The following is a 27,955-nucleotide window of genomic DNA, read 5'->3' as shown; positions in this document are numbered from 1 at the left end:
TCAACATTTTTTTTAACTGACTTTTTACAAAACTACAAAATAGCCTATTCATAGATTGATTGTACAGTATTTATCTTTATTTTTCATATTTTGGGGGACAATACATCTTTAACAAGTAAAATTGCCCAATAAAGTACACATAACCAACAATGAGTAAATAATTTGTGAAAATTAAGTCATGATTCAATGTTTTGATCTTTATTTTGATGTCATCAATTCCATTTGTCAAAAAGGTTCAACAACATTAGTTGTTATCTACAGTGCAATTTATGTTCTGTTTGGTTCTTCACTTCTTACGTCCTCCCTTTCTCCTCAAAAGCCTTCTCTGTTGTTGTTTACTTTTACTAAATGCTTGTGGGTCACTTTTTGAAAGCTTTTTTAATTCACGTTTTCTGGTTTTTAGATTCATCCAAAATTTCTGCCTTGTTATTGTATTTGGTTGTTGCCTGTAAAGTGTAATAAGAAAAACAACAAATAAATGCAACTATAATTTATATTATCAATAAGGTTTAATAATTGCAATAAAAATACTGTAATGTTGATATGAAAATAATATTCAATACTTTTTCTTTTTGCCGAGTTCAGATTTTTTCTTTTTCTTTATTTTAGTCTCTCCATCGCTACTGGAATCTTCATCGATTTCACTCTTATTTACTTCTTCCTCATCAGATTCAAACTACAAAGAGAAATAAAAAAATACATTAGGATTTCTGTAAAATTAAACATTCTGTTTATCCACTATACGATCATAGTTACAGTCGAGGCCATTAGCAAGAGGTTAAAAACAGACGAGGCAAAGATGCTTTAAATACAATTATTAATATATAATATGACGATCTCTGCTGAGGAAATTAGGTGGGTGGTGAAAATTTCAGACCAGATGAGTGCCCCGTCTGCCTCATGCTCTGACAGTATTACTATTCAAAGTCTTGATTACAATCTGGTGATTATACCTTGTTAGTTCCTAAGCCTCCATGTTCAGACAGCAAGTCTACATTAGTAATTGTTGTTACTGTCACTGTGTGTTGCTTATGATCATATACATTTGCTTTGGCCTTCTGTTTTAATTCACTATCAATATCTGAAAAAAAAACATGTTTATAAAAGAAATATGTAATATTGTAATTGCAATATGTTTTTACTCTGTTGTGTGCAAGAAGGAGAGAAATAATTATTTGAAATTAACAGTTGAGAAAAAAATAGTTTCCATTTAATAATAAGAGTGACTTATAACAGGAAAAATGTAATTGAGTTGAAAGACACAAAATCTTTTTTGATACAATACTTTAATATTTCAAGCTTTCTGTTGGGAATCTGTTAAAATTAGTAAATATATTAACCATTAGGAAAGAAAAGTTTAGCGTTGCTAAGCATCTCATTCTTGGCTTCCCTTCGTTCTTTTCTTGCTTGAAGTTTTTCCTCTTTTTTCTTCTCCAGAGCAACTTTCTGAGCATATTCTCTTCGTTCTTTTTTTCTTCGTTGAAAACCTGTTAAGAACTCACTGAAATGAACAAAAATATGTGCGTATTCAAAAATATAATAGTTTTTAGTTATTTCAACATAATTTATTTATGCCATAAACGAAACCTATATAAATCACTAATTTTATGAACAGGTTTACACTTTAAAAACGATGATGAATACGGCATTAAACATAACATATCCAAAATGACGTTAGCAAGCACGTCTTGATACCATCATAAACTCTACCAGCCAGGCTCTAGTATGTTGGCCTAGGCTGCCTCTCTATCCGACGCGCGCGTGGAGGCTTATAGTATATAGTAGGCCTAGCTAGGCTAGGCCTAGCTTTAAAACATCACTTACTTTCTGTCATCCTCATCAAATTTTAAAATTAGTTTACTATCACGGTTTTTAGGATGTCGTTGCTTAAACCAATTTGATTTTGCCTTTGAAGCACCACCCATACCAGCACTAAGAAGCAATATAAAATGAGAAAACTAATAAAAAAACACCACACACATGCACGCCGCCGACTTCTTGTGATCAATCAACCATAACAAAACACGTTTTTTTTCGAGCAAGGTCAAAGTTGAAAGAATAAAATTCAGGAAGAAATTTTCGTCGAAACGGAACTCGAGCGACACATAAGGTACTAAGCCTAGCTTGGCCTAAAGGCCTAAAATTAATGTTCTTCCTTTAAGATAGACTTCTTATGAATGTTTCGTCACAGTGACGTTTAGTTTACTATATTACCTAAAAATGTACATTTGCTAGAAGTGTCCAGACCATCTGAATGATGATGTGTTTCCTATCGCTAAAATAGACAAAGTCGTTTCGCCCCGATTTTTTAAACTTAATTATTTTATTTAAATTAACTTACTCCTGTTCCTTGAGCCAATGTGTATGTGTACGTAGTCGAAAACATTCTTCAACTGTGACACGATTATCTCAATTATACTGTACTTCAATACTTACTTAACCTACTAAATTTAGAAGTGGTAAATAATAAATAGAATAGGTGTCCCAAAAGGAGGGTTTCTACTAGTAGTAGCATAGAGATATTATAGTTCACTAAAATATCGCTATGCTACTACTAGTTATTAAACTATAGTCATTATTATTAGTCTATTCACAGATGCTATGATTGATGCAATGACACCGTAGTCATGGCTACAACAAGGTAAATATATATTCCAATTTAAATTAAAATAAATGGGTGTGTCGAAAGCGAAGACCTCGAAAGCGAAGATCTCGAAAGCGAAGATCGAAGACCGAAGACCTCGAAAGCGAAGACCCTACGAAATGGTAGTGTACACAAAATCGGACCAAAATCATATAACATATATATATATATATAACACCTTGAATTTACAGATTCTAAAAAAATATTTCGATTTTAATCGTTATGTTATCAAAAAACATGACTTTATCTATGAACAAGCTCACGTGTATTCTCCAATGGAGTTAATATGTGATATGGTTTTACGAACAAACACATCGCGCTATTTGCAAGGCGACGGACGCACAAGAAGGACATCGCACAGAGCATTGAATTGAATGCAATGCCTACAATTTAAAACCATAGCCAAATTGTATAGAAAAGTATAGAAATAAACTACAATATGTAAATTATAAGAAGTAAAGGATTGCGATAGCCCTCTTTAGGCTAATTTTAGAGCCTATATAAAAAGTGTCCGTATCATAGATTTTACACTTGTTTTAAAAAATGTTATACGCGTGAATACAACTTAGAGATCCTTTTTTTTTGCATTTAAATATGTTGATATTATGTTTATTATCTATAATATTTGCATATTATCTAAAATGTATGAATAAATACAATAAGATATTTATTTTCCTTTAATTATTCTGTATAGTATTTTAAACGTTTACATTTTCCCCATTTTAGCCTATACTGCAGTATTGCTGATTTAATTATTCGCCAGTTTAAAAATGTTTTTCTAATAATAATGAACAAATAATATTATCAGTATCGGTTAGTGTGATTGGTGAAGCGACAGTAATATGTAAAGAAGAAAAATGTAAAAAGTAAAATAAATATTTCATTAACCAACGTATGAACCACTAACTAAAGCTTGGTTCCCACTAGAACGTAACACAAGGACGTAAACGCAACGCAAGCGTTTTAACCAATGACAAGCGAAGTTATAGACAGTTAGCAATCACAAGCGAATAAGCTAACAAAAACATCCTGCCGCAACGTATCGTATTGACGCGCAACATAAGAAAATACTCTATTTTGCATCCCCTCACGAGAGAATCATTACGATGAACGTAAGGCATAAACGGTGTTGAACACGTCGGTTCCCACTTGTGAGGACACGCAAGTTTGTTCTTAATGCGCACTTTGCGTGGATCTGGAAACTAATTCCAGCTCTTAAAATATTTCCAGGCCAAATTTGACAGAACATATTCAAATTATGATTTGACAAAAAGCTAAAAAGAACGAACGATAGGAATCAGCGTTCTGCAAATTTTGGTTATAATCGATCGTTTCCTGCGACATATCATCTGTTTCACGGCTTCCATAATTCAGAATAACATTTATGCCATTATGTCAACGTTAACAAAGACAAAAGCCATTCAAAACAAAGATTGAAATAAAAAATATTCGCTCCAAAATTGTCGATTTTGTTACGGTTGCAATGTGATTAGTGACGATATTAAAACGGGTGTTTATTTATATCGGTATTACGTTTACCGACACTGTCAAAAGACATTTCCAGTTCCAGACAGTTTAATGAAGTTCCAGTTCCGCCAACCACAATTGTCCTTATCATCAAAGTAAAAAAACTGACTTCTGAAGCATTGCCCGTGGTGAATACAAAAAAAAGAGTTACTCTCTATACATGTCTTTGTTAAGGATGGTGAATTTTTATCGGGCTTAACCATTCTAACCCCCAACCTTCTATCTCACAGGCTTGTGGGATGAGACGACTATTCAACAGTCTCCCGATTTTCAACAGATTGTCGACGTCCCGCTTCTAAATGTTTGCATATCCCTGCCATGAGTCTCCATTAACAAAAGAAAATATAAATTTAAAAAAAATGAAGAAACAGGTTACCGGTTGTATACTGACCATTTAAATATAGAATTGACACTACACAAACAAATCTAAGAGAATTATATACTATTATAACGGGTTAACGATCGAGCAAAATCTTCAGAATGTGATGCCTATCGTTCGTTCTACAGTAGGCCTATTAATTTGAATACAGTATAATTTTTGATTTTGACAATAAAAAGATATAAAATAAAGTTCCGTTAGTTCACGGTAAGCTATTGGGACGAACTGTCATCGGCCCGGGAAATATTTTAAGAGCTGAAATTTGTTTTCAGATCGACGCAACGTATCCACGCAAAGTGCGCCGTAATGCGTGGTCTAGCGACGCAACACAAGGACGTAACGCAACGCAAGTGAATTGACCAATCACAAGCGATGGCTTATTCGCTTCTGATTGCTAACTGTCTATAACTTCGCTTGTCATTGGTTAAAACGCTTGCGTTGCGTGTACGTTCTTGCGTTACGTTCTAGTGGGAACCAAACTTAAGGAAATAACCTTGCGTGTCATCACAAGTGGGAATCGACGTGTTCAACACACCGTTTCTGCTTTACGTTCATCATAATGATCTTTTCGATCGTGAGGGGATGCAAAATAGATAGATGAGTATTTTCTTTACGTTGCGCATCAATACGATACGTTGTGGCAGGATTTTTTTGTTAGTGGTTTATACGTTGGTTAATGAAATATTTATTTTCCTTTTTAAATTTTTCTTTACATAGTAGGCCTACTGTCGTTTCACCAACCACACTAAATATTCTGATACTGATATATTATTGGTCTATTATGAATACATTAGAAAACATTTTGAAACTGGCGATTAAGTAAAACAGCAATAGTATACAATGGGAAAATGTAAAAGTTTAAATACAATACAGGAAAATGAATATCTTATTGTATTTATTTATACATTTAGATAATAAACAATAGGCAAATATTATAGATAAAAAACACATAGCAACATATAAAATCAAAATACGGACACTTTTTATATAGGCTCTAAAATAAGCCTTAAAAAAGCCTACCGCCATCCTTTACTTCTTACAATTTACTTTATGTAGTTTATTTCTATAGGTACTTATAAACAATTGGCTATGGGTTTAAATTGTAGGCGACGTGTGCTACAAAGTTATCGGAACAAAAGTGACATTTAATTTTGCATTCAATTCAATGCTCTGTGCGAGGTCCTTCTTGCAAATAGCGCGATGTGTTTGTTCGTAAAACCATATCACATATTAACTCCATTGGTGAAAACGCGTGAGCCTGTTCATAGATAAAGTCATGTTTTTTGATAACGTAACAATTAAAATCGAAATATTTTTTTAGAATCTGTAAATTCAAGGTGTTATCACGATTTTGTATGATTTTGGTCGGATTTTGTGCACACTACCATTTCGTAGGGTCTTCGCTTTCGAGGTCTTCGGTCTTCGATCTTCGCTTTCGAGGTCTTCGCTTTCGACACACCCTAAAATAAATGGAATTACTTTTGTTTTATATGTCATGTCAAATCGTATACTTCCTTTTTGCTTGTATTAATTTATTCACACCTTTGTTATTTATCTTTAGACTTGATCGACTGTTCTTATTGTTGGACACTGGTTCCACTCCAGTGACTCGTAAGGCTGCAGCGCAACAGCTTGGAGAAGTCCAGAAGCTTCATCCTCAAGATTTACACAATCTTTTATATAAGGTATACTGTATTTATTTATTTATTTATTCATTCTGTTGATCAAGTGGATCAATCAAGGATAACAACACAGAAAAGTACAAACAGCAACTTATTTCCACTGTGACTAAATGAAACACATTAAATAGTTAACAACGATATCAAAAATATGAACAAAATACAACAAGAATTGCTACTTTTAATTACAGTATAATTATAAATCAAGAATGTTAATAAATAACGCATATAAAACAAATGCAACTTTATAAGGCATAATACTGTATAGAGACCCATAGAGACCCATAATATAGAGACCCATAATATAGAGACCCATAATATAGAGACCCATAATATAGAGACCCATAATATAGAGACCCATTCATAATATAGAGACCCATAATATAGAGACCCATTCATAATATAGAGACCCATAATATAGAGACCCATTCATTTGAATATCCAATATTCTTTTTTACCTTATTATTAAAAATAAACCTCAGTTGCAAACATATTTTACATTATTAAATTTTAAATGGATCAATTCAAATATTGATAAATATTGTTCTTTTCTTCTCATTTACAAACTTTCTCATTTAAAACAGCTTTCAGATTAAGGGGTATGAATGTAACTGGAAAGGTCAGCTGTATATACAATGATTTTCCTCTTTCCTTCTTATTTGGTTCAGGTGCATGTGTACCTTCGTAGTAGAACCTGGGATACCCGTATTGCTGCAGGCCAAGCCATTGAAGCCATTAGTAAAAATGTCTCGCAATGGAAACCAGTCGCACCAGCTATCAAAGTTAAAGATGGTAATGCTATTTTTTAAAGTTAACTTTTGTTCATATGTTAATTTAAGCGAATTAAAATATTTCTAATAAATTTTAATATTTAACATTAAAGACCCGTTGAATATGACGTTGATATAATGTTTGCTGTACCACGTATATTAGTTCTGAAAAGAACTGTTAAGTTTCTCGATCAATATGCTTTGATCGTCCTCAGGAGTGCGATTGATTTCGCCATGCAAACCTTCAAACAATGTATTACCTTTGAATATTGCCATCAATTTGTTTTTGTTTTCAGAAACTATTGTCCAATTTATTTTAATCAGACATAAATTGCCATGATTGTTTGCTAGCTGATTATGATATTAATTTCTCAGAAATTGGAGAATGTTCAACTTCAACACTCCAGAAAGACTCTTTGAAATTTGACAAGTTTGACATTAACCGTGTTCTTCAGAAAGGAACTTGTCTGGTTGGATCATCAGGAATGGAATATGACATTGAGCTTGAAGAACCAGGTTAGAAAAGAAAGAAATATGCTTCATATTTGGAGTATGTGTGTCTATTGATATAGCAATTGAAAACCAGATTCTGAAACATCATTGTTGAGCTCTGTCTACACTATCAAACTTTATGCGACAAAAAATGTGATGTGCCCATATATCCCCACATCACCATCATATTTGGGCACATCACACTTTGTTTTAAAAATTTTTGATAGTGAAGACAGAGCTTTAAGGTCAAGAAGGATTTCATTGTTTTGTTTTTCTTCAGGCATTGATCCAAAGCAGAGACTAGCAAAACAGAGAAAACTTCTTCAAAAGAAGCTAGGTCTTGATGTTGGGGGAGTTCTTGGTATGGATACAAATGACCTTTTTGATGATGATGATCTAGATGATAAAACAGAACCAAAACTAACCAACCAGTTCCTCACTGTTCCACAGGTATGATGTCATGATTTCTGACTCATGTTTGTATATTATGTTTATCTCTTTACTTTGGGGTAATTCTTTTTTAGAAAATATATCTAAACTAAATATCTAACACATAGCATTATCCTATAGATAACTTTCACATGACAAACTCTATGTAGACTAGATCTCAGTTGATAAAGAACATTTAGATTTGAGTGAACATGAATGAAGTTCTCGTCCACATGGGTCGTAGTTCACTGTTACTCGTAGACAGATATATGAACATTTAGATCAAGTGGACATTTGCGTTGACGTGCTAGTGAACATGTGACGTAATGTCCTTGGAATCATCTGACCTTGTAATCTCTAATAGCGTTGACGTCCATGGAGCTATTTCGCCGCTAACATTTTTGGATTGAAAGCAGCATCTTATCACTATTCTTTATTATAGTTATTTATTGTTTGTTTCATTTAATTATTAGACTACAGCAGCTGAACTGGTTCAACTAGAAATGAAACAATTAATGCCAGGACTAAGTAGCAGGGAAAAAAACCGAGCTAAACGCAAGGCCAAGTTACTCGCTAAACAAAAATCAAAGGATCACCCAGACAGCATCAGCTCTAGGTATTTTTAAGAAATAGGAACATTTCTTCAGTTTACCTTGAACCATGTAATTGAACACTGGTCCTTTATGTGAAAATTAAATGTCCTGCCCAATAACTCTCAATCATCTATACCAAAAATAAGTTTTAAAATATATGAAAATGGGATAAAATTAACAAATTGTTTGATTTTTCTCACAGTTTTGAAGGAAGTTTCGATGAACCAGCAGGAAAACGGCAAAAGACAGGTGTGCTTAGTAAACAATCATCTGTGAGTGATAAAACAGATGCTGGACAAGATAGCACTATATTTATGGAAGCTGTAAGTAACATACAATATCTGATTGTTTCTATTGGCTTCCTGGCCCTACCACACTACTATGACCAGGCCCGTAGCCAGGGGGGTTTTTTGGGGTTCGGGCGAACCTCCCCTTTTGCGCGAACCCCCTTTTTACCAGCGGATCCCCCCTTGAAAAACAAAGGCCCCACTTCCAAAATCGTGCAATTAATTATCAATTATAGCAGATTTTTTGGTCATTTTACTTCTATTGAATATGTTTAAATCGATCGAATATACAGATTGTCCGATGTCAAAGTCACTGCTGAGCGTGAGATCGAGAGATTGTTGAGAGATGATGGTTATAAATATGACAGAAAAATGGACTGACCAATCGCGTGCTTCGGCCGGGCTTTTCGGAACGCACAAGATCACGTTCAGTTCAGTTCAATCTTTTTGGGGATTTTTATTTTTTTCCTGAAATATTTTTCATTAAACCAAAGAATTTCACTGTGTAAACTTGAATAAAAATGGTGCTGAGTTAAATTGGTACGTGTACGTAGGCCTACCGAATATTTCGGTGTATAAGACGCACTTTTGACACGCAAATTTGACCTCTAAATGTTACCCTAATTAATTTAATTACCTACTAATACTTAAATTAATTAAAAATAGTGTACTACTCTGCAATGTAGGCCTAGCTAGTTACTCACTTCTGTCTAACCACAGTGTGGTAACAAGTTTATTGAATTTTTAGTTAAGGTAAATTGTCATCCTCGACTGTATTAATATTACAGTACGCATTAGATATTCTACCCAGGCCTAGTAATACTCTCTGAACTCGCGGGTGTGTATTCTAGCAGCATGCAGCATCACAGCGCAACACATTTATGGAAGAGTCCATTAATGACGGTGGTGTCACATTTTAATTACACAATAACTATTTCCCTTGATCACGGTGGTTTATTTTTATTACATCTCTATGTCAACAATCACATAATTTTATAATCATGTAGGCAATAGTTCGTATGTCAAGCGATATCTAAAAGAGTGTGTTGTTATTGTGTTAAGTAGCTTCCCCTAATCTCATAGTGTATATGGCCAACAGTGCTGGACACCAGGCAAGGAGCACATGGTTAGTGCTCTCCTCTCCTCATATTGCTGTAATGCATGCATGGAAATAGGAAAGATTTTCATATAGGCCTACCCAACATGATATTAATGGTTCATTATCAGCCCAAAAAACTGAACATCATTTGGATTGATTTTATAATGGTCATACACACAATAAGAAGGTATATATTTAAATAATATGAAATTAAAGTTACTTAAATAGACATAGGCTAGCCCTACCCACACAGTGCATCGTAACTGAAACAATATGGGGATTTCCCTTTTCATTGAACGTTCAGTTGAAGTAAAGACTGATTACGATGTAATAAAGGCAATCAAACAAAATTATATCATTTGATTCTAATAAATATTTCTCAAATATCGTTGTTTTATTATTAAAATACCATTGTTTTGATTGTAAAATGTTTAAATTTCGGCCTAGAAATAAGTGCGTCTTTTGCATCGACTACATAAAAAATACTAATATTTCAGTCTCCGTTATGGGTGCGTCTTATACACAGGTGGTGCGACTTGTACACCGAAATATACGGTACTATTTGTTTTTTATGTTTATAGGATAAGAAATTATTTATTATTATTATTATATAATATACTTTTTTGAAACAATCATGATCAGTACTACTAACTTCCATAATACTGTACTATATAATTTCTCTGCATAACTCAGATTTTAGTAGGTAAAAAATGTCTCTGTAAGCTTATTAAAACAACCGAAATTGCTCTGAGAGCCAAAGCTTCCAGGGGCCTTCGCCCCCTGGACCCCGACCGGGGGCCCTTGGCGGCCCCCTGGCCCCCAGCCTACAGTTGCTCGCTGCGCTCGCAAAATACTTGGTCAAGAAAACCCCCCTCTGATGCATTCTGGCTACGGGCCGGATGACCACTACTATGACCACTATGATCATGTCATATCACTTTCATATTTGTGCATATCATTTCCATATTTGGGCACATCACATAATGTTTGATAGTGTAGACAGAGCTCAAGCCTTATAAGTGTATGAGTTTTAAAAAAAAACATTTGAAATTACCAATATCACATGGTTTTATTTCAGACTGGCGATTGGCCGTTCATGTCGTTTTGTGAACAGCTGTGCAATGATTTATTCCACCAAGCATGGGAAGTCCGTCACGGAGCAGCTACAGGAATCCGGGAACTCATCAAGACACATGGAAAGAGTGGAGGAAAATCATTAGAATTTTTAGTATCTCAGGTAAATTTATCAAATATAACTATTTTATTAGAAACTAGCTTTTGTATTGGTAGAAATGTTGACTTAATCAGTAAACTTAACTCTAAGATCATGGCCTGGTTTAAAGACATTGCTTTATGTATCTTATGTGTGTGTGTCTTTTCAATTTGCTATTAGCAAGACCAGTTGAATCAAGCATGGCTTGAGGACATTGCCTTACGTCTTCTATGTGTGTTGGCTTTAGATCGATTTGGTGACTTCGTTTCTGATGAGGTAAACAATTTCCTACATTTTTAACATTAATGATTGTGTATAATTTTGTTTTTCTACATTTTGTGTTCCAGTGAGTCTCAAACTATTAAAAAGTGCATGTATACATTTTGCATTATTAAATTTGAATAATGTTATGTTTTATGATTTTTTTATCTTCAATTCACTATTTTCAGGTGGTAGCCCCAGTGCGTGAAACATGCGCTCAGTCCCTAGGTGTTGTTCTTCATCACATGTCAGAGGAAGGGGCACGTGGCGTGCTAACTGTTCTTCTGCAATTGTTCCGTCAACAACAATGGGAAGTCAGACACGGTGGTTTGATTGGACTTAAATATCTCCTTGCTGTCAGAAAGGTAAACAAATTTTCTTTCTTTTTGCTTTTTAAAATATCAAAAGTAGATATAATGTAGTACTGTATACATTCAGTGGAGATTTTGTAAGACAATCAATGAATTAATGTTTTATTCTAGGAAATGACAAACAGTCTACTGCCCTCAGTGTTGCCATGCATAATCAATGGATTACAAGATTCTAATGATGATGTCATGTCAGTAGCAGCCGCTGCACTGAATCCTGTTGCTAACACACTTGTTGGCATCTGTCCAGAAGAGGTCAGTACTAAATTATGTCCTCACATTTGAGGCTTACTCGCTTCATGGTTCTAGTGGTAGAAAGAGTCTTCTCGGATAAGGATTATAAACCGTAGGTCCAGTGTACACATCTAGCTCATATGCACTTTAAAGAACCTAATACATCTTTGGAGATGAGTAGGTGGTTACCCTAGTGTACTAGTACATCACAGCCACTGATCATAACTGGGCCCGCCGGGAGATCAGTCTTTGACTGAAGAGGTCACCCAGTATAAATAAATAACAAATTCGAAAAACCAATTAAGAGATTCTGGATGTTGTTTTGGTGTGATATGGGATATTTTATCATTTAAGTGCTTTTTTTTTACAGGTACCGGTAATTTTAAAAACTTTATGGGACACTCTTCTTGACCTGGATGACCTGACAGCTTCCACCAATAGCATAATGATGCTTCTTTCATCGTTATTATCGTATCCCATGGTACATCAGAAATCATTTCATTCTCAACCTTTGGTGGAGTTAATTCCAAGACTATGGCCGTTTCTTTCACATACAATTCTTTCAGTACGGAAAGCGGCATTACAAACATTGCTTACACTACTGAATGCAGACACAAGTCAGGTGGGTCATTTGCATAAATAAGGTGTTAGGATCAATGATGTTGGGCAATTGCAAACTCTCCATTTGTTACATTTATATCCTATTATTTTTCCATAACTAGAGTATGTGTTTGTTTCAATATAGGTTCCAGTTGGATTGTGGCTTCCACATATACTTCAAGATGGCATGCGGCATCTCTTTCAACGTTGTCTTGTAGAAACATCAATTGATACACTTGATCTTATACAAGAGGTAAAACCATCTTATTGTCGATAAAGCAAAGTTGTATACAGTAGTTCCCTAAAATACTTATTTTAAAATATTTTTTTTTATGTACAGTAACTGCTGATTTCAATTACATTTCTATGACTCTCCATTTTGTTAATATCCAAAAGGTTCCAAAACTGAGGCAAACCCAAGGGTGTCAGGGAGAGTTAAACTGAGGCAAACCCAAGGGTGTCAGGGAGAGTTAAACTGTGGCAAACCCAAGGGTGTCAGGGAGAGTTAAACTGAGGCAAACCCAAGGGTGTCAGGGAGAGTTAAACTGAGGCAAACCCAAGGGTGTCAGGGAGAGTTAAACTGAGGCAAACCCAAGGGTGTCAGGGAGAGTTAAACTGAGGCAAACCCAAGGGTGTCAGGGAGAGTTAAACTGAGGCAAACCCAATGGTGTCAGGGAAAGTTGACTTTATATATTCTGTTCTGCTCTTGCTATTTTAAGTTCAAAGATTTATTCCTGTTTTTCTAGGTTTGGGATGCAATTTTGAAGAAGGCTGTGCTACAGGACATAGTACAATCAACCTTCCCATGGTACAGTGCGTGGCTTAGTCTCTGTATGCAGCCGTCTAAAGTGCCTCTAAATAGTGATCTTCTTATTAAGGCTGCATATAGGCTTAAGGTGATGTCTTATATTATTAGTAACATTCATTTTGTTATAGTAACAAGCACTTTACAAGCAGCTGTTTATTTTGACAATACAATAACTTTTTTTGCATATTTAGGATGGTATCAAAACAGCATGTAGAAGTCCAAAAGGTCAAGGAAAAGAAAAACAACAAGAGTTTATCGGTGGCGCTACAACTGTTTCCAATGATAGTACAGAACAGGATTTTAGCGTTATACAGGCAAGGACACGCGCTACTCGGTAAGCAGTTCAACATCTTCACATGTTGCGCAAAAAATAATTAAACATGCTCAATTGTTACCTGCCACATGATAATTTTACAGAAAAGATACGCAAGAACTGTGAACTTCAACCTGATTAAGTATAAAATGGGTAGTGGTTAGATCAAGACACAACTTTGCACTGATTACTAGCTGCATTTTTATGGGAGTATGTTTCCATACGTGTTTGATCCAAAACATGACCAGGGTTATAATGTGCAGTGCATTGAGATCTTGCTTATATGCGCTATATAAGAATGAACTATTATTATTATTTTTTATCATTAACAGACTTATAGGTAGGCTGACTGCTAAGTTGACCTCTGACACAGTTCACTTACCTCACCTATCATTGGATGGTAATGCAGCAGACAGTATCTGCCAATTATTGGAGCACTTTCTCAGTAGTAACTCAGCTTTGTTAAGGATGGTGGTTGGTATGATTATTGAGGAGTGGGCTGTACAAGATCAGGTAAGGGAACAAGCGGGCTAAAATCTATGGTAACTATACTGTAAAAATATAAATGGGTGACTAAATTCATGGGTGGATAACAATCAATGAGCCATAATTACTGTATTGAGGAGTGGGCCAACCATGCTGAAACATATGGTGGATGACACAATGTAGCCGTAATTTTGAATTTTTTTTTATCTTTAAAGTCTTGTAAGTGTACAGAATCAGTGAAGACTATGCTGTTAACAATGTTGAATAACAATGTGTACTTTGATGAGGTTTCTGTAGCATTCATGCGCATGCAAGCCGACTGCAAGGTAACACATCACTTTTTTATTCATATAATATTTTGCTTTTTTTTTTTCATAATATGATTGCTTCTTTCACAAATATTCTTTCTTAAAATCTAAACATGTGTAACTTTAATAAGTAATAATGCATTGACTGTAAGGTAACACCAAACCTAATTTAGCAAGTTTTGTTTTATCTTCAGAGGTCTTTTGACTTTTGTTTTGTCATTAATCTGATTGTTTCTTTTTGCAAAGGTGTGGGGGAGCCTTAAAACCTATATTTGTCTAACTTGGGTAAAGCAATTAATGTTTGTGGAGATGATGTTTGTTTTGTTTATACACAGGCTTTAGTTACAATGTGGATTGAAGCAAGACCAGAAATGAAAAACAATAGCTTCCCAAAGTAAGTAGTTTTTAATTTAGTAAGTTTTTAGTTTTATTTATTCCACATTATTCACCACATGTAGCTCTTTGCCTTGCTGTTGGAACTATTAAACAGAATGGTTACACTCAGATTTCTTTTGTTTACACACAGTGTGTTCACTGTAGAACAAGCAATGCCATTGGCTGATTCCATATATGGTATGGTGGGTCAAAGTCGAATTCACCCAAAAATGAAGGAGAGTTTGACCCAGAAGTGTCAGAAAGTTCAAGCTGCATCTACAGAGGTACAAAAAGAACAGCAGAACCTAACTGTTAGGTATGTGTGAAAGTCCATTACTTGTATTGGAATAAGTGATGACCTCTATAGGATGTATGTGTAAAAGAGATGTTTTAGGTATCATACTATTATACTGCTCACATATGTTTCTACATGGAAATTGACAATCTTCACTCTTTTCTTTTGTTGTAGAGTTCAATGCTGTTTGGCAGCTGCTGCGGTTAGCCTAAAACTTTTACCAGAGAAGTTAAACCCCATTATTAAACCTTTGATGGAAGCAATTAAAAAAGAACGCAATTCAATTATACAGGTAAAAACCTATACCATCAAACTAGTTGTGTGATGAAATACTTTTATACAGTTTATATTTGATAAATTGATTTAAATATACTAATTTATGACCAAACTATCTATTTGCTTTTGATACAATCTTTTCAGAGTCGTGCAGCATCAGCTCTTGCTAAACTACTTGAGCAGTGTATATCACGGCGTCCATGTCCCAACCCAAAGATTGTCAAGAACCTTTGCACGTTCCTCTGCTGTGATTCAAGTCAAACACCAAATGTTGCGACTCCAATCAACCCGCTTGAACTACACATGGCCAGTGCTGGATCTTCACGACCTACGACCCCAGTAAGCACACCAGCCGTCATGGAAGCAGCCGTGTGTGGGAAGAGTCATGGAATATTAACCTTGGCAAAACAGCAACAGGTAAGAAAGAGATTCCATTTTAAGTGTTGCATGCCTGTGTGTTTGTTCAATCCTTACTTACTATACAACTTTTGAGGTAATGTTTCATACCTGTGTGTTTGTTCAATCCTTACTTACTGTACAACTTAACATAAATTTTTCATTTGCTAAAATAAATAACATTTAAAATAACTTTCCATACATTATAATATTATCTGTAACGATCTTCAAATCTCTTCCCTAAATGAGAGAAAATCCTATTTTATTTTGATTTTCCATTTTGTATTGTTGTATATATGGAATTTTTATTCTGAAATAAAGTGATCAATCAATAAACTTCAAAGCTAAATTTTATTTATTTTTTGTTGTAGGCAGCAGCACTGTCAGCCGTGTCTAGGAGGGCGGCATTCGCTAAGTCTCGCAGCAAACAGAGTAACACGAGTGGGAATTCCAGTTTAGAGTTACACGTTGATGTTCCAAACTTTACAGAGATTATGAGCGAAGCCAAAGAGCAGGAGAAGCTTCAACGGCGAGGAGCGGAGTTTGCCGTTAGCAGCCTGGCGGTTCACTTTGGTGATCAGCTGTTTGTGGTGCTGGACAAGTTGTGGACAATGATCACAGGAGTTCTTTTTACAAATTTGAAACCACAGAATTTTGGTAATTTCTTTTTTATTCATTTTTTAATGACATTTCATGAACATGTTGGAAATGCAATTACAGTACATTTGTCTTCTGAAACTATTTTCTGCTGGCATGAATATTTACGTAAGTGATCATTATTTTGCAGATGCTGCCATGTACCAAAATAAAAATGAACTAGCCCAAGAAATAGTAAATGCTTTTCAAATTCTAGAGGTTGTATCACCAAGCACACACAGGGACCTACATCCTCAGGTAAACAACATATGTATATTATAAACAACACAATCGATATACAGTAGAAATTGTTTTAAGGCTTGCATGGTGAATAAACACTGTGTGACCAGAAGACAGTGGTTGTAGCATAAGAACCGAAACATCCAGACATTTAACTTTTAAAACAGTACCGCAAATAATAACTAATTTATAATAATAATTGTTTGTAACTATTGTAGAGTAGCTTGCGTCAGGGTGTTGACAAATTGGATCTAACCCCTAGCCATCAGCGCATGCTTGGCTGTCTAGAGGTGGTGTGAGTGCCAGGCTTGTGCAAGAGAGTAAGAGCGTCGAACAGATTCATAATGAACTGAAATCAGAATTTAAATGTCAAAAATTGTAATTTTGTCCATAGTTGGAAACCATCCTACCCTTTATCATTGCGTGTTTGAGTTACCCGTACACAGCTGTTCGGTACCTTGCTTCACGTTGTCTTGGAGTGCTCAGCACGGTGTCAACAGTTGCATGCATGAACAAAGTACTGGAAGACGTTAAGCCCATGCTTGATGCAGCTGAGAATGAAATTAAACGACAGGGTGCCATAGAGGCACTGGCTAGTATCCTTTGTACTAAGTAGTATTATATTTTTTTCATTTACAATTACAATGTTCAATAGTACCAAAAGAAGCGGTTGTTTGTCAGTTTGGATACCATACCACACAGACACGCATACCAGACAACATTCATAATTAAAAACAATTATTGATGATTTTTATAAAGGCTAATGTTGACTTTGTTTTGATCTACATTTTTTGTTGTTGATGTACCTATTTTTGCCTTAAATGTGTTACTTTAGATATCATAGATCTGTTAGGCCTCAAACTTGTCCCATATATTGTTCTGCTCGTTGTACCCGTCCTAGGTCGTATGAGTGATCCGGTTGAATGCATTCGTCTCATGGCGACGCAGTGTTTTGCAACTCTTATCCAACTTATGCCTCTAGAGGTCAGTATACTTTATTATGTGCTCCATTTTATGTTCTCTTGAGTCAAATTCATACTTTCTAATTCATGTTAAGCTCTGTCTACACTATCAAACTTTATGTGATGTGTGTGTGTGTGATTATGTGATATCAAAATGTGATGTGCCCATATATGGACATGATGACATCATATCACTATCATATTTGGACACTCACACTTTTTTTGTCAAACAAGTTTGATAATGTATACAGGGCTTTAAATTCACTACAGAAGTAAATACATTACCTTTAAGTTGTGTTTTCCAAGGCTGGCATTCCAGACCCACCGTCTATGACGTCTGCATTGATAGAACAAAAGGTTCGAGAACGTCGTTTTCTGGAACAACTGCTAGACAGTCGTCGGCTAGACAATTACAAGGTTCCGGTTACGATCAAAGCTGAGCTCCGAAAGTACCAACAGGTAATTTATAGAATCATATTTATTTATATAATATGTTTTGTTTATCATTCAAGATTCAAGAATTATATTTGTCCACTTTAAAATGGATTTTTTTTTGCTTGGCATAATTAAGACGATAAAAAAAAAAGAAATATGATAAATACATCAAATTAAAAAAGGAATTTAAAACCTAAATTTAATAAAAAATATTTCCCTTTTGTTTTCAGGATGGTATAAACTGGCTGGCTTTCCTGAATAAGTACAAACTGCATGGTATTTTATGTGATGACATGGGTCTAGGCAAGACTCTTATGTCACTGTGTATTATGGCAGGGGATCACTACCTCAGACAAAAAGAATTCAAAGTATGTATGAACAATCTTGTCAAAGGTTGATTAAAGCAATAAATATGTTACATACTGTATACACAGTATGTCCCTACCACCAGGGCTGTGGCCAGCATGAATAGTATGCCCCTACCACCAGGGCTCTGGCCAGCATGAATAGTATGTCCCTACCACCTGGGCCGTGGCCAGCATGAAGCAGACGAGGCACTCACTGAAATTGGCAATTTTCACCACCCACCCATTTCTCCAGATCGTAATTTTTTATATTAATAATTATATTTAAAGCATCTTTGCCGACCTTGACCACACCAAGCAAAAACAAGTTATGGTGGCACATTAGTTGAACTTGTTCTAATAAAATCATGTATTATTTCTATAGTTTGTTTAAATGCTTTCATTAATGTAGCGCTATCTATTTGTTGTAGGCTTCCCAGAATCCATCATGTGCTCAGATTCCGTCCATTGTGATCTGCCCAACAACGTTAACCGGTCACTGGGTGTATGAGGTTGAGAAGTTTTGCTCAAGAGAACATCTAAATCCACTGCATTATACTGGACCTCCAAATGAGCGACTTAGGTATTTATTATCATTTATTTATAAAAATGATTGGTATTCATTTCTAGAGAATATTAAATTAGCAAAAGGCTGTGTTTCACTTTCACCAGTTTATGTTTAGATCAATCATCCATTTTGAAGAAAATTTGAACTAATTGACATGATCTTGATTGTAGATATTTACGAGCATTTTGTTGTTTTTCTAAGGCTCAGAAGTAAAGTTAAGCGGTGCAATTTGGTAGTTGTATCTTATGACATACTGAGGAATGATATCGACTTCTTTGGGTGAGTTTTCATGATCGTTTGTTTCCTTTCCTGAATTAAAAAAGTAATCTTATTAATTATTATCCCAATTAATCATTGTTTGCAACAATGCATGCAATAATTTATTAATTTTTCTTGCAGAGATATTCGATGGAACTACTGTGTTCTAGATGAGGGGCATATAATTAAGAATGGAAAAACAAAAATATCCAAAGCTATTAAACAACTTATAACAAACCACAGACTCATCTTATCTGGCACCCCTATTCAGGTAATGGAATCTTCCAACTCTTGGTCAATTATTTATAAGATTTGTATTTAGACAGTTTTCACTTAGGTGTATTGGTCATTATTTCATTTTTTGATCCCTGGATTTCTAGGTACTGAGATAATTGTGTTTTCTTCTTATAGAACAATGTATTGGAACTATGGTCATTATTTGATTTTTTGATGCCTGGATTTCTAGGCACGGAAAAACAATTTATTGCTCGTTATGCAAAACCAATCCTGCAAAGTAAAGATGCAAAGAGCTCAACTAAAGAACAAGAAGCAGGTAATTAGCCATTGTCAGCGGTGGGTCCAGGATTTTGAAATAAGCGCGGGGGCTTAAATTCTGCTTATGATTGTCAATGAGAAACAAAATTACAGAGAAGAAAAATCTACTCAATGAAGTGATGAAATGTTATTGATTTATTAATTATAAATGTTGCAGTCTATTTGGCTTTATTTTGGCTTTATTTTGTTCTCATTTGGCTTTATTTTGTTCTCATTTGGCCTAAATTGAAATAAACCCTGTTGTTAGCTACACTACTTCAGTTTGCTCAAACAACACTTTTCTGGGGAGAATGATGATCCAGATTGTTTTAATAGTTTATGTTTCTTTTTGAAAACTATGAATGAAAGCTTGTCATAATTGTTTTGTCGTAGGTGCTCTTGCAATGGAAGCCCTTCATAGGCAAGTTCTTCCATTCCTTCTACGTCGACTCAAAGAAGATGTACTTGATGATCTACCACCTAAAATCATTCAGGATTACTACTGTGAGCTGAGCCCACTTCAGGTACATTAACTACACATAGGGTTCTCATTAGGAAACATATTTGCCTTCAGAATAGAATAATAGATATAATAATAGATATAGATTGATATTTTTTGATATAAATGGTGTACAGTATGTACAAATGAATGTATGTGTGTAAAAAGTACTTTTGGTTTTAAGTAAGATCTTAATTTTGTTTGTTGCAGGTTCAACTGTATGAAGATTTTGCTAAGTCTAGGGCCAAGAAAGGTGTTGAGACAGCAGTCAGCAAGGAGGATGAAAGCAAATCAAAATCTAAAGGATCTACACACATCTTCCAGGTTTGATATCAAGATTTTAACTAAATGTTTATTGATGGTTGAAATAGATTTATGAAACAAAAAAAGTACTCTTATTAAGCCTTAATAATTGAATTTAACATTTCTGTCTTACAGTTAATTATTTTGTTTTGAGCTTTTTACATGTTTGTTTGTTTTCTATCTGTTGATTGATATACATCCGCAGTGTTATCTTAATACTTTTGTTGTTTTTCCAGGCACTTCAGTATTTACGTAAAGTTTGTAACCATCCTTTACTAGTTGTCAATCAGAAACACCCACAGTATGAAAACATCACTCGGCAATTAAAGGAACAGAATTCATCATTGAATGATATTCATCATGCACCCAAACTAACAGCTCTTAAGTAAGTTAAAACTATTATTTTGTTACTAAAGCTCTGTCCACACTATCAAGCTTTATGTGACAACAAAATGTGATGTGCCAATATGTGTACACGATGACATCATATCACTACCATATTTGGGGATATATTAACTAACATATTTGGGTATATGACACTTTTTTTGTCAAAGTAGTTTGATAGTGTAGAAAGAGCTTAAGACAATGTAGACCACATCACATCAACAAGTTTTTGGTTCAACTCCCCAAACAAACTAATTACGTACCGGACAGCTAGTGTACTTGACACAAAGTGCACATAGTATAAACTAATTACGTACCGGACAGCTAGTGTACTTGACACAAAGTGCACATAGTATAAACTAATTACGTACCGGACAGCTAGTGTACTTGACACAAAGTGCACATAGTACAAACTAATTACGTACCGGACAGCTAGTGTACTTGACACAAAGTGCACATAGTATAAACTAATTACGTACCGGACAGCTAGTGTACTTGACACAAAGTGCACATAGTATAAACTAATTACGTACCGGACAGCTAGTGTACTTGACACAAAGTGCACATAGTACAAACTAATTACGTACCGGACAGCTAGTGTACTTGACACAAAGTGCACATAGTATAAACTAATTACGTACCGGACAGCTAGTGTACTTGACACAAAGTGCACATAGTATAAACTAATTACGTACCGGACAGCTAGTGTACTTGACACAAAGTGCACATAGTACAAACTAATTACGTACCGGACAGCTAGTGTACTTGACACAAAGTGCACATAGTATAAACTAATTACGTACCGGACAGCTAGTGTACTTGACACAAAGTGCACATAGTATAAACTAATTACGTACCGGACAGCTAGTGTACTTGACACAAAGTGCACATAGTATAAACTAATTACGTACCGGACAGCTAGTGTACTTGACACAAAGTGCACATAGTACAAACTAATTACGTACCGGACAGCTAGTGTACTTGACACAAAGTGCACATAGTATAAACTAATTACGTACCGGACAGCTAGTGTACTTGACACAAAGTGCACATAGTATAAACTAATTACGTACCGGACAGCTAGTGTACTTGACACAAAGTGCACATAGTACAAACTAATTACGTACCGGACAGCTAGTGTACTTGACACAAAGTGCACATAGTATAAACTAATTACGTACCGGACAGCTAGTGTACTTGACACAAAGTGCACATAGTATAAACTAATTACGTACCGGACAGCTAGTGTACTTGACACAAAGTGCACATAGTATAAACTAATTACGTACCGGACAGCTAGTGTACTTGACACAAAGTGCACATAGTACAAACTAATTACGTACCGGACAGCTAGTGTACTTGACACAAAGTGCACATAGTATAAACTAATTACGTACCGGACAGCTAGTGTACTTGACACAAAGTGCACATAGTATAAACTAATTACGTACCGGACAGCTAGTGTACTTGACACAAAGTGCACATAGTATAAACTAATTACGTACCGGACAGCTAGTGTACTTGACACAAAGTGCACATAGTACAAACTAATTACGTACCGGACAGCTAGTGTACTTGACACAAAGTGCACATAGTATAAACTAATTACGTACCGGACAGCTAGTGTACTTGACACAAAGTGCACATAGTATAAACTAATTACGTACCGGACAGCTAGTGTACTTGACACAAAGTGCACATAGTACAAACTAATTACGTACCGGACAGCTAGTGTACTTGACACAAAGTGCACATAGTATAAACTAATTACGTACCGGACAGCTAGTGTACTTGACACAAAGTGCACATAGTATAAACTAATTACGTACCGGACAGCTAGTGTACTTGACACAAAGTGCACATAGTACAAACTAATTACGTACCGGACAGCTAGTGTACTTGACACAAAGTGCACATAGTATAAACTAATTACGTACCGGACAGCTAGTGTACTTGACACAAAGTGCACATAGTATAAACTAATTACGTACCGGACAGCTAGTGTACTTGACACAAAGTGCACATAGTACAAACTAATTACGTACCGGACAGCTAGTGTACTTGACACAAAGTGCACATAGTATAAACTAATTACGTACCGGACAGCTAGTGTACTTGACACAAAGTGCACATAGTATAAACTAATTACGTACCGGACAGCTAGTGTACTTGACACAAAGTGCACATAGTATAAACTAATTACGTACCGGACAGCTAGTGTACTTGACACAAAGTGCACATAGTACAAACTAATTACGTACCGGACAGCTAGTGTACTTGACACAAAGTGCACATAGTATAAACTAATTACGTACCGGACAGCTAGTGTACTTGACACAAAGTGCACATAGTATAAACTAATTACGTACCGGACAGCTAGTGTACTTGACACAAAGTGCACATAGTACAAACTAATTACGTACCGGACAGCTAGTGTACTTGACACAAAGTGCACATAGTATAAACTAATTACGTACCGGACAGCTAGTGTACTTGACACAAAGTGCACATAGTATAAACTAATTACGTACCGGACAGCTAGTGTACTTGACACAAAGTGCACATAGTATAAACTAATTACGTACCGGACAGCTAGTGTACTTGACACAAAGTGCACATAGTACAAACTAATTACGTACCGGACAGCTAGTGTACTTGACACAAAGTGCACATAGTATAAACTAATTACGTACCGGACAGCTAGTGTACTTGACACAAAGTGCACATAGTATAAACTAATTACGTACCGGACAGCTAGTGTACTTGACACAAAGTGCACATAGTACAAACTAATTACGTACCGGACAGCTAGTGTACTTGACACAAAGTGCACATAGTATAAACTAATTACGTACCGGACAGCTAGTGTACTTGACACAAAGTGCACATAGTATAAACTAATTACGTACCGGACAGCTAGTGTACTTGACACAAAGTGCACATAGTATAAACTAATTACGTACCGGACAGCTAGTGTACTTGACACAAAGTGCACATAGTATAAACTAATTACGTACCGGACAGCTAGTGTACTTGACACAAAGTGCACATAGTATAAACTAATTACGTACCGGACAGCTAGTGTACTTGACACAAAGTGCACATAGTACAAACTAATTACGTACCGGACAGCTAGTGTACTTGACACAAAGTGCACATAGTATAAACTAATTACGTACCGGACAGCTAGTGTACTTGACACAAAGTGCACATAGTACAAACTAATTACGTACCGGACAGCTAGTGTACTTGACACAAAGTGCACATAGTATAAACTAATTACGTACCGGACAGCTAGTGTACTTGACACAAAGTGCACATAGTATAAACTTTCCTCAGCTAAATAAATAATCATTCATTTTTTCTTTCATTTGTATTTGTTATGTGCAGGCAACTCCTGCTTGACTGTGGCATCGGGGGTAATGATGAGAATAACGATGATGAGATTGGGGGCGCTGTTGTCTGTCAACATCGGGTGCTACTATTCTGCCAATTAAAGAGCATGTTAGATATTGTAGAGAAAGATCTCTTGAAGTAAGTCAGTACATTGGCCGTCTGTCAGTAACAATTTATAGAAACTTATAGCCACACATTTTAAAAGCAATGGAGCCTAACAATAACTTGAACATCAAGCAGAAGGTTGCAGGTTTGAATCTCAGTTGGAGCGACTTTCTCATCTTTGTTGTTTCAAATTAATTATTTAAATTTCGGTATATCACGGGTGGTTTAGAATTAATATTCTGTGCCTGATGTCTTTATAATGTAAACCTTATGGTATGTATTTTATTTATAAATGCAAGGCTCAGTGTAATTTCCTAATGACAGAATGAATTAATAAATGAATCTTGAATCTAGTTTCGAATTATGACAGTATCTAGTGATGAATAGTAACTCCATCTTATGACAGTACAGTATCTAGTGATGAATAGTAACTCCATCTTATGACAGTACAGTATCTAGTGATGAATAGTAACTCCATCTTATGACAGTACAGTATCTAGTGATGAATAGTAACTCCATCTTATGACAGTACAGTATCTAGTGATGAATAGTAACTCCATCTTATGACAGTACAGTATCTAGTGATGAATAGTAACTCCATCTTATGACAGTACAGTATCTAGTGATGAATAGTAACTCCATCTTTCAGAATTTAACATACAATAGAATAATGTCATTTTAACTGATGATATAACTCTTTTTTTTTATAACTTTATTTTTTTAGAACCCATCTACCAAAAGTGACTTATCGTAGGCTAGATGGAAGTGTACCGGCTGGTAAAAGACATGAAGTGGTTACAAGGTAGTATATATTATTAGCAAACATCAGTGTTCCAAATGTGAGCACATTTCTTTCTTTATTTCTTTTATTCAATTCAGCAGTTTCAGATGAGATACTTAAAATTATGCGACAAATTTAGTAGCATTAATATATGTGTTTTTCATTTTGTCCATCTTGTTAAAGATTCAACAATGATCCATCAATAGACATCCTTCTACTGACCACACATGTGGGTGGTCTTGGTCTTAATCTGACAGGAGCGGACACTGTTATATTTGTTGAACATGACTGGAATCCAACTAAGGATTTACAGGTATGAAGCTATCAAACTGTATATATCAACAAAATATGATGTGCCCATATATGGACATGGTGATGTCATATCACCACCATATTTGGGTATATCACTACCATATTTGGACACATCAAACTAGTTTGACAAAAAATGGTCAAATACAATGACTGGAACATGGTTATTATGTGGGACAATTTACTTAAAACTTGCATGGGCTTGCTAGTCAATCTCAAATATATATGTATATAAATCCAAAGGCAGATTACTGAAAAAATGACAATGCTGTGGGTATCAGTGGCTGGATCTCAATGGAGATACAAAATAAAAATAAGCAAAAAGCTAATCAAAACGATATATTAATTCATATTTTTATTTCAATGTAAACAACGTGTTGTTTTTTAGGCAATGGATCGTGCCCATAGGATTGGGCAAAAGAAAGTTGTGAATGTTTATCGTTTGATCACCAAAGGTACTTTAGAAGAAAAGATAATGGGGTAAGTAAAGGAAAAAATAAGATATTTAACATTGCCTGCAGTCGATTTTCCACCGTGCAAATTTGTTCATGCGAATAAGCGTGAGCTTATACGCATGCGTATTTATGTTTCCATCTTCTAACCCCTCTCTACGTATGTATATAAGCTGAGGCTTTACATTCGCGTGAACAAATTCGCCTAGTGGAAAATCGTCTAAATATTGGAATGAGATTATACTAGAAACCTTTACTTTTTTCAACCATGATTTGTGTTTGTTTGTACAGTCTACAAAAGTTCAAAATGAACATAGCTAACAGCGTGATAACACAAGATAACTCAGGATTACAATCCATGGCAACTGACCAGCTCTTGGACCTATTCAATCTGGACAAGGTACAGCCGCAGCTTTATTATCATTTTAATTTTAATAGATAATACACATATTCTAGAATTATAACATTGATATGTAGTAAACCTCAATTATAACATTGATATGTAGTAAACCTCAATTTCATTTGTCAAGTACTGTATATCATAGCATCAATCAATCTTATTGTCACAGTGTGTACTTTAAATCTTTAAGTCAGTACTTCAACTGTTTTCTTGTGCAATGCTTACGAATGTTTTTTTTAAATATAGAATAACCAGAATTCTATAGAACATGGAGAAGATAAAGACACGCCGCAGTCTATGAAGAAGGTGATGTCAAACCTAGGAGAATTATGGGACGATAAGCAGTATGAGACTGAGTACGACTTGTCCAGCTTTATGCAATCTCTCGCATCATAAAGGCCAACTTAATAATATTGCTTATGACCATTTAAACAAAGCGCAGAGTGGACAAGCGGTTTCCGCTAAGATAGATACAGAATCTATGTGGGACAAACTATGTTCTCAAGTTCTCATCTTTCACACTAAGTACTGTCAGAGATTATCTCATCCACTAGTGAATTTCCATTTGTTCAAAGAACTCATCAATTCAGACTACTGTATTTATTTCTCAAATTAGCCTGACATGTAAAACCACTTATTGGTGGTTACGCCTTGGACACAAATCAGTTTTTATTGCCACTTACATAGCAGCAAATCTGGTCACCTATAAGGTGAAGATTGGATCAAACGCTGCATTATTTAATGTTGCTATTTAAATGTATTTATAAATCATGTTTTTATTTTGTCTAAAGGCAGTTTATGTTATTTTGAAATTAATTTATGTTTTTCTTTTATATTTCCTTTTCTTATTAGTTTAGTTTTTGCTTAAAAACATAAAGCATAATGTTTTACATAAAAACAATGCAAAACGTGTTACTTGTTTTGATGTTAATAGAGAATTAATATCGCATACAGTATTTTTAAATTGTTTGTCATTTCTTGTTTGAATTGTTAAAATGTGGTTTTCAATAATTTACAATTACAGTAAGCGTATTCCTGGTAAAACGACATAATAAATTCATTGTTGCTCAGTGCTACATTGAGCAAACAACAACATCTATAGACTTGGTTACCAAAAATATTTGTGTGTGTATTGCACAATGTTATGCAGGCCCGTAGCCAGGGGGGGTTTTTATGGTTCGGGCGAACCCCCCCCCCTTTACAGCGAACCCCCTTAACCGACTGCGAACCCCCATCCCCGACATGCCCAATACCTCACCCTCATCTCCAAAAATCCTCCAAATATGTGCCCCACAGTACAAAAAGTTGTTTGTAAATTGAAAAATTTGTAAACTTGTTCGTGAACCTTCTTCTCTGTATGAGCGTCAACTGGCGATACGTGTCTGTAAATTTCTAAAAGCTGCAAATGAATTGCCGATTTTAACCTGAAAAATAAATGTTTGGTCCCTGCATGTAACATGATTTTGACGCGTCTCATAGCGAACTGGGGCACGAACGATTCGTACAAAGGACACCGC

General features: G+C 35.2%; 2 protein-coding genes across 2 annotated transcripts; one reads left to right on the top strand and one right to left on the bottom strand.

Moving 5' to 3' along the window:
• Positions 1-68: 68 nt before the first annotated feature.
• LOC140045329 (nucleolar protein 12-like) lies at positions 69-1,986 on the bottom strand. The gene is made up of 5 exons (XM_072090187.1): positions 1,825-1,986; positions 1,341-1,501; positions 954-1,081; positions 564-676; positions 69-446 (listed from the first exon to the last, which is right to left on the bottom strand). The coding sequence occupies exons 1-5, from the start codon at positions 1,923-1,925 to the stop codon at positions 287-289; spliced, it is 663 nt and encodes a 220-aa protein (XP_071946288.1). The 5' UTR covers positions 1,926-1,986; the 3' UTR covers positions 69-286.
• A 599-nt stretch (positions 1,987-2,585) lies between these two features.
• Positions 2,586-27,382, top strand: LOC140051779 (TATA-binding protein-associated factor 172-like). Its single transcript, XM_072097097.1, has 40 exons — positions 2,586-2,641; positions 6,112-6,235; positions 6,898-7,021; positions 7,375-7,515; positions 7,772-7,941; positions 8,394-8,536; positions 8,716-8,836; positions 10,978-11,136; positions 11,293-11,388; positions 11,562-11,738; positions 11,856-11,996; positions 12,346-12,597; positions 12,721-12,828; positions 13,322-13,471; positions 13,575-13,717; positions 14,029-14,209; positions 14,398-14,508; positions 14,826-14,884; positions 15,017-15,181; positions 15,335-15,452; positions 15,581-15,853; positions 16,204-16,489; positions 16,620-16,726; positions 17,103-17,304; positions 17,544-17,692; positions 17,977-18,129; positions 18,336-18,473; positions 18,881-19,032; positions 19,219-19,296; positions 19,417-19,546; positions 19,687-19,828; positions 20,203-20,333; positions 20,519-20,632; positions 20,848-20,996; positions 24,386-24,529; positions 25,221-25,298; positions 25,461-25,590; positions 25,975-26,066; positions 26,330-26,438; positions 26,685-27,382. Exons 1-40 carry the CDS (start codon positions 2,628-2,630, stop codon positions 26,832-26,834), a joined length of 5,604 nt encoding a protein of 1,867 aa, XP_071953198.1. The 5' UTR covers positions 2,586-2,627; the 3' UTR covers positions 26,835-27,382.
• The last annotated feature ends 573 nt before the right edge of the window (positions 27,383-27,955 follow it).

Source organism: Antedon mediterranea, chromosome 1 (genome assembly GCF_964355755.1).
Source record: "Antedon mediterranea chromosome 1, ecAntMedi1.1, whole genome shotgun sequence".
Taxonomy (NCBI): Eukaryota; Metazoa; Echinodermata; class Crinoidea; order Comatulida; family Antedonidae; genus Antedon; species Antedon mediterranea.
Note: the sequence above shows the minus strand (reverse complement) of the source record. Positions and strands in the feature narration are given on the sequence as shown.